General features: G+C 50.6%; 1 protein-coding gene across 1 annotated transcript; it reads right to left on the bottom strand.

The window, feature by feature from the left end:
- Positions 1 to 7,189: 7,189 nt before the first annotated feature.
- On the bottom strand, positions 7,190 to 9,265 carry LOC134226081 (arrestin domain-containing protein 3-like). The gene is made up of 3 exons (XM_062706620.1): positions 8,600 to 9,265; positions 7,643 to 8,533; positions 7,190 to 7,400 (listed from the first exon to the last, which is right to left on the bottom strand). The coding sequence occupies exons 1-3, from the start codon at positions 8,712 to 8,714 to the stop codon at positions 7,225 to 7,227; spliced, it is 1,182 nt and encodes a 393-aa protein (XP_062562604.1). The 5' UTR covers positions 8,715 to 9,265; the 3' UTR covers positions 7,190 to 7,224.
- Between the last annotated feature and the right edge of the window lie 732 nt (positions 9,266 to 9,997).

The raw sequence follows: 9,997 nt of genomic DNA, 5'->3' as shown, positions 1-9,997 counted from the left end.
CTTTACGCACTGCCTCGGGGAAGGACATCGTTCGTGCCGTAGCCAAGATCGCTCTACTGCCATCACCGGATCCAAGTATCTGAAACCGTCGTTCCAGGTAGAGCAACCCGCAAGGGAGAACTTGCTCGAAGCGCACCTGCACTTTTTTTTTTTTTACAAGGGAGAATGCATTTACACACTAACCCAGTACACGTGCATTGTAGTTGCCAAACTACCACACGGAAGTGTACTGGAGTGTCGGACTAGACCATACCGGTAATACCGACTTAACTCCCTTGGGCTCCACCATCGTTTCCCCCAGGAACTACCTCCCAGTACTACTTCTGGGGGATGGCAGTACTAAACGTACTCGCTCGTTCCCGCTCACACAAGCACCCGTCCCGTGCGAGACTGACTTGGGTGCTCGCTCTATCGCACCCTCAAACACACCCTACATACTATGTTGCACCTCTGTCATGCCGTGCGGGTCTAACTTGTGTGCCCACCCTTCTCATGCCATGTGGGTCTAACTTGTATGCCCACCCAAACCCTTGATTCATGCTCATACACTCCATGCTTGCACACACGCTAACGCTCCTATGGGTCTGACTTGTGTGCCCACCCTTCTCATGCCGTGCGGGACTAACTTTTGTGCCCACCCTTCTCATGCCGTGTGGGACTAACTTGTATGCCCACCTTTATCGTACCATGTGAGACTGCTCACCTCTTTCATTCAGTTCGCGCTGACATATACTACTCGAGTCATTCGACCTAACACTCCCTCTGACATCCCTTGTGGGACTCTTCGCTTAGGTTCCCACTTCTGACATACCATGTGAGTCTGACTCACCTCGTTCATGCCATATGAGACTAGCTCAACACGACTCAACTCATTCCTTTCGTACCATGTGAGACTAACTTGGATGCTCATTGCTCACCCACACTCCTCTGCCACGCCGCGGGGTATCAGTAGTCGTAGGAACCAACATTCCTGCGCTACTCCCAGCGCGGCGTGTGCAGTCCATACATACACCTATTCATTCACCCTTCTGCCATGGTTTGAGGTGACGATCTTGGTTGCCACCCGCTGCGCCATTACCTCTGCATGGGCAGACCATTCACACCCTTATTCGCGTTCGGCACTTTCGCTCTAACTTACCAATCACAAGTTAGTCATGCTTGTCGATTGTTGCTCGGCGCGCCAGATTCTCTGCAAGCTGCAGGCAATCTGAGTGGTTGCAGTCGAGACTGCGTTCCACTTCTCCACCGCTTGACACATCCTTTGGATAAGATTATCCGGAGTTGTGTCCCGGCCGCAAACGTCTAGCATTGCTCTTCTTTCGACGTCGAAACGAGGACATACGAACAGTATGTGCTCTGCAGTTTCGTCAACACCTGGGCAGTCAGGGCAGACGGAGACCTCCGCGTGCCCAAACCTGTGGTGGTACTGTCGGAAACAGCCATGGCCTGACAGGAATTGTGTCAGATGGAGGTGAACCTCCCCATGGGGTCTCCCCACCCAGCTTGATATGTTGAGAATCAGCCGGTGGGTCCACCTACCTTTCGAGGAGTTATCCCACTCGCACTGCCATCTGGCAACCGAAGTCACCCTGGTACGCTCGCGGGCTCCTCTGGTGCCACGTAGGTCAAAGCACTCCTCGTCCTCCCGGATGACCAGCCCGACTGGCATCATACTCGCTATCACGCAGGATGCGTCGCGCGATACCGTGCGGTAGGCCGATATCACCCTGAGACACATCAAGCGGTAGGTGCTCTCCAGTTTCTGCAGGTAACTGGTTACCCCCAGTGCTTTTGCCCAGGACGGGCCGCCGTACCTAAGAATAGATGCGGCAACGCCTGCCAGTAGCCTACGTCTACTGGCGCACACCTTGGAGCTGTTGGACATCATCCTCGATAATGCCGCCACAGCAGTCGAAGCCTTCTTGCACGCATATTCGACATGGCTACCGAAGGTAAGCTTGTCCTCTATGATGACCCCAAGAATCTTCAGCCTCCGCTTTGAAGTGATCGCGACGTCTCCCACGTGTACAACTGCATGTTGTGCCGACTTACGGTTGCTGACGATAACCACCTCCGTCTTATGTTGAGCGAGCTCAAGGCCTCTCGCACTCATCCAGTCCGCCACAGTGCTGATCGCGTGTTCTGCGGTTAGTTCTACTTCGGGGATTGACTCCCGGAGACCTCTAGGGTTACATCGTCAGCAAAGCCGACGATCTTCACACCAGGAGGGAACTTTAGCTTCAGAACCCCGTCATACATCAGGTTCCATAGTACCGGGCCCAGGATTGACCCTTGCGGGACTCCTGCGGTAATAGGAACACTTTTCTGACCGGCATCGGTCTCGTATAGCAGCACACGGTTCTGGAAGTAGCATTCCAAGATCCGGTACAGTCCCACCGGCAGGCTAAGCCGGTGTAACGAGAGCGCGATGGCATCCCAGCTTGCGCTATTGAATGCGTTCTTCACGTCGAGTGTCACCAACGCACAGTATCGAATTCCTCGCCTTTTCGTTGGATCGCTACCTCTGCAGTCTTGAGCACTGAGTTGATAGCGATGGTTAGAGAGATGGTTACTCGACAGGCCATCCGTACCCTCTGCATACGAGGTGAGCCTGTTGAGGATGATCCTCTCGAGCAGTTTACCCGTCGTGTCGATCAGGCAAATTGGTCTGTACGCCGATGGGTCACCCGGAGGCTTCCCGGCCTTCGGCAGCAGTACCAACTTCTGCCTTTTCCATCTCTCAGGGAAACAACACTCATCCAGGCATCTCTGCATAGCTAGCCTGAACATGTTCGGGTTCGCTATGATTGCTGCCTTAAGTGCACTGTTTGGAACTCCATCGGGGCCTGGAGCTTTGTTCATCGCAAGGGTGTTAGCCACTGCGAGTAACTCTTCGTTCGTCACCGGAGCCACCATTTCGGCCACACTCCCAGCGCCTTGCAGCGCAGGAGGAGGCCAGGGACTTGTGGCTCGGGACGGGAAGAGTACTTCGATAATCCTCGCCAACTGGTCCGGTTACCGTTTGGGGGGTGAAGAGCCCCCTTTGGTCTTGGCCATCACGATCCTATAGGCGTCACCCCACGGATTCGCATTGGCACCCTCGCACAGGTTGTCGAAGCACGCTCTCTTGCTGCTCTTGATGGCCTTGTTAAGGGCCAGTCTCGCAGCTTGAAACACTTCCCGGCGGACCGCTCTTTCCTCCTCGGTGCGGGCTCGTTGCGTCCTACGTCTAGCCTTGAGGCAGGCTGATCGTAGGGCTGCAATTTCGGCACTCCACCAGTATACCGGGCGTCTGCCATTTCTTGGCAGGGCTTTCCTCGGCATAGTAGCGTCGCACGCGCGTGATAGGACAGCTATCAGCGCATCCCCGCTTAGACTGTCGGTGTTGGCCTCCAGTCCCAGGGCCGCGGTGAAAACTTCGCTGTCGAAGTGGTTGGTCTTCCACCCACGGACCTGACAGGGATCACCCGCCCTCGGACGCTGCACACCATCATTGATCTTGAAGCGAATTGCTAGGTGATCACTATGGGTGTAGCCCTCGTCTACCCTCCAGTCCAGGTCCGAGACCAGACTGAGGCTGACAAACGTTACATCTATCCATGACTCGACCCCATTCCTACGGAATGTGCTACTGGCTCCGTCATTGACAAGCACTGCGTCGAGTTTTGCAAGTGCCTCAAGTAACGCTTGTCCCCTCTGATTGTTGCAGCGGCTGCCCCATTCCACTGCCCAAGCATTAAAGTCTCCCGCTATAACGAACGGGCTCCGACCTCCTAGGTCGGCCGATAGCCTGTCGATCATCTGGTTGAACTGTTCCATTGGCCACCTTGGTGGGGCGTAGCAGCCACAATAGAACACCCCGTTGATCTTGGCTATCGCGACACCCTCCGCGGAGGAGTGTACAACCTCTTGAACGGGGTACCTTCCCGTTGTGCAGATTGCCGCCGACCTAGACCCGTCCGCCACCCAGTTGCCATTGCCGGCAGGGACGTTGTACGGGTCGGACAGGAGGGCGACATCGATCCTCGACTCCGAGACCGCCTGCCACAGCAGCTGCTGGGCAGGTGCACAGTGATTCAGATTCAGCTGTGTTACTTGCACGGCTTTTTCCGATTGGCTTCTCCGAAGGGACACGCAGGCCCGCCCATAGCATGGTTCCGGGCCTGCTTCTTACTGGCGCAGATAAGGCACCTAGGTGCCTTGTCGCATTCCTGTGCTTTGTGTCCCTCCTCGCCGCAGCGACGACACATCTTGCTTCGGTCTGGGCCCTTGCAGTCATAAGACTTGTGCCCGGACTCAAGGCACCGGTAGCACCTGTCCACTGAAGGTGGCTGGAGCACGCTTACTGGGCATACTGACCAGCCGATCTTCAGCTTCCCTTTCTCGATGACCTTTTAGTCTGAGATAGGCTACCTGCGTACCAAAGAATCCCCCTCTTAGACGTACAGAGGACCGCTCAACCTCTGTGCCGCACTGCTCTTTGACGGCAGAGACGACGTCTTCCGCGGTCGTGACCTCATCCAGCTGCTTACACTGGAGGGTCACTTCCGCACCCAACGACCTGACCTGAGCGCCGTCACCCAAGACCTCCTGGGCAAGCTTTTTGTAAGCCACCCCGCTGGATTGCGCGCCACGCTTCAGTACCAAGATCATTTCACCGTTCTTGGTACGTCTAACGCTGCGCACGTCCTGGCCCAGGGCCGATAGGCTATCGGCCGCTCGCAGCGATTTAAGGACATCGGCGTATTTGTCCTTGTCGGTTTTCACCAACAAGGCCTCGCCTCTGTCTCTCACTTTCTTCATTGGTCGAGGGGTGTTCGACTTCCGCGCCCTACTGACCAGTTGCCAAGGATTCGCATCCCCTTCGGCGGGTACCGATGGCTGGCTGGGGCCAGCTTGTGGCTCAGCAACTTGTGCCTGTCTAGTGCCTTTCGCCTTCTTGGGCACACGCCCTTCAGGCTCCGGTGCACCATCCAGGCGACGCTTCGCCTTAATGGTAGCGCGTTTGGGTCGCTTCGTACTTGGCGTTTTCTTGCCCTCACTGGCCGTAAGGGCGGTCGCCTCTTTCGCCGCAGTAACACCGCTAGGGGAGGAGAGGGCCTTGGTCTGCGTACCTTTGGCTACCCTCTCTGCTTCCGCTACACGCCTGATATAAGCGACCTGTTCTTGTCTTGCGACACGAACAGCTCGCCGGAGCACCAACAGGCTCTGCTTAAGCTCCTTGTTGGTGTTCTGCCTGCCGCTTACGAACTCGATGATCTCATCGAGTTGCTCGGCCACCACCCGTATCCCTGGTAGTGGCTCGTCAGGCGTGCAGGCAGGGCTACTCCCCACCACCACTGGAGACTCTTCGGTACTGCCAATAGTAGCAGCCGTCACTCCACTCGCCCCCTCTTTAATAGGGGATTCGCTAGACCCCTTTGGCAAAGGGGTCCGTCACCTCCAACTCCAAAGATTGATTTCGTTCAATACTCATTGCTTATGGGTCCCCCTTGCGGCTGCCGCCGAATCCTACTAGAGTATCGCCTTTAGTGACCCCATGGTTATCTATGCCTGCCTTGCGGCAAGCAGGGAGGCCATGCGAGGGTTGACACTTGCGTGTTCAGAGCCAGATCAGCGCAAGTCAGGAAAGGGCATCTGAGCCTACTCCCACCCAGTAGGCAAAACTGGATGGCAGGATTGGGCAGCGTGCTACAAGGCCCGCCACGGTTTTATGGGACGGAAGACAGCCTAGCCATTAGCCCACTCGCCGTTTCGAGTCGGTGTCACCCGACCCTACTAAGAGAGTAGAATGTCAGACTGCCAGCCCTCACTTCACAATATAACAATATCCAAATACGAAACCAGTACACGCAACCAGTATGCCATAATCAGGGTCTTACTGATATCAACCCTGATGTGCCAGTGGCACTCCCTGGGCTTGTGCTTTTGAAGCGGCACACAGTCGCTTTGATAGAGTCTGCTTACGGGCACTTGTGGTTTTTTGGGAGGGATTTTAGCAGAGCCCACTGCTAAATCCCACCACGCCCTAGGCAGTTCTCCCTGACTCACAGACAGCTGGGGAGGGGTCGTCAAGCCCTTGGACATGGTCCATGCTGTCCCTGCTGTCCCTGCTGCCCCCAAGCGCACCTGCACTTAGCACAGGTAATTGCAGTTCCATTCCTTTCAAGCCAAGTCGTTCGCTCTACTTGATCTTCTTTTTTGTTCCCGGTCAACTGCGAGGATCTACGGCGGAGCGATCACTGAACTGATGTCTTCAACAACCACAACCATCCAAAACTACACATGAATTCGTCCAACGCTGTATTGTTGGAACCCCTGCGTGTTCCAAGGTGGACGGAATGTTGGAGCCGAACCCGACAATAACCAAACAAAATTATTATAAGATATTTTCCATTAATCAATATGCCCATACACTACTCCATTTGTTGAACTATATTTCAATCAGTATTGCTTTCATGCGAGAGCGCTGAGAAGAGCGCATATTGAACAGCGTCCACCGTCTGTGGACTTTTTTTTTGCAAACATTTTTTTTTGGGATAGATTTTTGCAAACCCTGGCCTCTGATGTATTGCCTAATTGCGGGCCGGGGATAAGGACTAGTGAGATTTTTTTTTTTCCCTGGGCATAAAAGTATCATCGTTGTTAGCCTCATGATATACGAATGCAAAAATGGTAACCTGGCTTAGAAACCTCGCAGTTAATAACTGTGGAAGTGCTTAATGAACACTAAGCTGCGAGGCGGCTCTATCCCAGTTTGGGGATGTAATGCCAATAAGAAGAAGAAGAAGAAGAAGAAATTTTCAAAAATTTGAATGCACCGTGGACAATCGACATACTTCCCCAACCCCCTAAACTGTCCACGTGGTATGTGGACAGCCCCTGATTTGTTTGCGGCAATATAGCTGCCACTGTCTTATAAAGGTTAACCCTTTTACATGGAGGAAAATTTGAGACCGCAATGAAGAAAAATGTACCTGAGTTAAATCCTTAAAACACTAGTAAACCTTTCGTTCACTAAAGTGTTAGATGAATTCATTTCTATAGCTTGCAGCATAATCACAAAATCGCATTTTTGTTGAAGAATAGTTGGGTCATCTCCTAAGCCGGTCCAAAATACCTCCCTTACGCTAATTGTACTATTTCTAAATGATTGGTAAATTAATTTGTGTCTGAAGAGGTGTGGAGTTCAAATTGTGAGTACATTTCATTTATTACATCTTCTCATCGTGTAAGTACTGCTTTTTTTGATTCGTAATCTGGTTGCTTTTTACAATCTTCGCTGAAATGGTAGACCATGTACCGAGGACTAAACTCTTTCCAGCCAATCTCATTGATTTCACCTTCTTCCTGAATATTGTTTCCGCAAGCAAGAATCGCTTCCTCATAACTGGGTGGAGCTGTTTATAAACAAAATCAAGAGATGGTAAAAAGTTTAATGGAAAACTCATTTGGGGCCGTACACTTATTACGTAAGCAATTTTTCTGGGTTTTTCGACCCCCCTTCCCTCCATGTAAGATTTTCTCCATACAGAATATTGTTTATTTATATGGCGCGTAAGATATTGACAGACCCCCCCTTCTCCCATAAGTGCTTACGTAATATGTGTACGGCCCCTTTCTAATAATGCTTCTAACTCACGTAAACTCTCAGGCAAGATCGCCACCGTTTGGACCTGTATCGAGGTCGACGTGCTTGCTTCATTTTCAAAATTCGGAACTGCGTTGGTTGTTAGCGGAATGGTCCCCAAAGTGATGGGGATCTGGATTTTGGGGTTAAAAGCTGGGCCGGATATGTTTCCTTCCACCTCGACATAGTAGTTGACGGTCAGAACTTGGCATGTCCTGTTGGTTGGAGGCAAAGGTGGAATATTGAGATATTGTATGGTACTGCCTTTGCTGCGCTTTTCAACGCCGACGCACTGATCCTCCGCCACTACTGTAGGAAACGGTTGGACTCTGGTGTACGGAGATTGACTAATGAGGGATACTTCTTGCACTAGTCTGGCGATAATTCCTTTCATTTGCCTATTGCTTTGGTTGTCGACTTCGACGCGAACAGCTATGGTTTGACCTGGGGCGTATCCGGAGATGGGAGTCTCTGCTATCATCAACAACGGAGCGGATTTGAAAGGTCCCCAGAGAAAATTTTTCTGCTTTGTAACTTTTGATGGTAGACGTACTTCCATGTTTTCTTCGTTCAGATTGACGTTCCGTAGAACTGTAAAAGCTACTTTGTACGATTGATCAACTTTCCAGGAACGCTCAAGTATAACTTTGACCGTGTATCGAATATGACCTTTTTTTGCTTCCAATGATGTGACCAGGTTAGTCGGCAAACTACATGAGAACCGATAGGCGTGTAGCCCTGCAGGCAGTTCGATATTGGATCCATCGTTCGACCCAATCAAATACGTTGTAGAGTTGATATAGTCCTGTCGGCCTCGATATTGAACAGTACGACGGTTGTTTCCAGTACCTGAGGTCTCAGACCATTTTACCTCAGCTATGCCCTTAATTTGAAGAGCAACTCCTACAAAAGTTTCCGAATCATTAGTGCCAGATGTTTGAGTAATTGGAGTTCTTACTCATGATATACCTTTCACTTTCATTGTATCCTTCAAACAAAGTTCTACGGTCCCGGATAGGGTCTGTCCCGGTAGATACACTCCATGAGGATTGTCATCGAATTTGATTTCGCAGTTGGCAGACATTTAATAATACATTTACTTTGAATCGTAAAATTGTCGATTGGGAGTGAGTCAATCACCATCTGAATATCTACTGATACGATACTCGAATGAAGAGCATTTATGAACTGTGAGAGCGATGTATGATAAGATAAACATTGTGGGAAATATAGCGAAACTTTTATCTTATCATTCAATTTTTCAGTAAAATTAAGCATACAAAAAGTATATCTACTGTACGATTCAACATCGCACATATGAATCACCCATCATGTTTGCTTTCACTCGCAACTCACCTAGTGATGAAGGTAGATTCATTTTATGAGATGCAGAAAATATTCCACTCCATTACAAATGAATATAAAAATGCGATGACTGGGTTGTTTTCGCAGTTTGTTCAGGCTCAAGCGTCTTACGTTCGTGATGTCGGAGAAGAATTTACCGTCGATTAGAACGTGGTCGATTTGGTTTTCCGTTACTTTATTAGGTGATTTCCATGTGGCCTTGTGGATATTCTTGCGGGGGAAGAAAGTGCTTCGGACTACCATTCCGCGGGAGGCTGCAAAGTTTATGCATCGTTGGCCGTTGTCGTTCGATACGGTATGCAGACTATCCGGTCCAATGACCGGTCTATACATTTCCTCCCTTCCTACCTGAGCGTTCATGTCACCGATGACGATTTTGACGTCCCGCAGTGGGCATCCATCGTATGTCTGCTCCAGCTGCGCATAGAACGCTTCTTTCTCGTCGTCGGATCTCCCTTCGTGTGGGCAGTGCACGTTGATGATGCTATAGTTCAGCGGTTCTCAACCTTTTTCTTAAGGTCACTCCTGACGGAAATCAAATTTCAAAGTACTCGCGTTTTCAAGGGCACACCATTTGATAGGGAAGCAACGCACAACTGTCATTTTTATTTTTTTTAGCTTTGCAGCGTCAGCTTTTCAGCATCAGCGAAAAAATAAAAATGACAGTTGTGCGTTGCTTCCGTATCGAATGCTGTGCCCTTGAAAACGCGAGTACCTTGAAAATTGGATTCCTTCAGGAGTGACCTTAAGAGGTACCCCTCCAAAATTTCGCTTTAATTGAGGTACCCCCTCTTGAAAGTATGCTTTCAAGCCTTTGAAAGAATAATTCCGATCCCTTTTAATGGAGCCTTCCAAGCCTCTTGAAAGAAGCTTCTGAATCTCTTGAATGGCGGCTTTCGAGTTACTTAAAAGGAGGCTTCCTTTGCATCTTGAAAGGACGCTTATGAGCCTCTTGAAAGAATGCTTCCAAGCCACTTGAAATAAGAATTCTGAGCTTCTTGA

Source organism: Armigeres subalbatus, chromosome 3 (assembly GCF_024139115.2).
Source record: "Armigeres subalbatus isolate Guangzhou_Male chromosome 3, GZ_Asu_2, whole genome shotgun sequence".
Lineage (NCBI taxonomy): Eukaryota > Metazoa > Arthropoda > Insecta > Diptera > Culicidae > Armigeres > Armigeres subalbatus.
Note: the sequence above shows the minus strand (reverse complement) of the source record. Positions and strands in the feature narration are given on the sequence as shown.

Bases quoted from the DNA above. Each gene is read 5' to 3' on its own strand.
- LOC134226081 (XM_062706620.1), bottom strand. From the start codon at position 8,714: ATGTCTGCCAACTGCGAAATCAAATTCGATGACAATCCTCATGGAGTG. The intron at 8,534-8,599 runs GTATATCATGAG...AAACTTTTGTAG, and splicing joins GGATACAATGAAAGTGAAAG to GAGTTGCTCTTCAAATTAAG. The intron at 7,401-7,642 runs GTGAGTTAGAAG...GTTTATAAACAG, and splicing joins GATCTTGCCTGAGAGTTTAC to CTCCACCCAGTTATGAGGAA.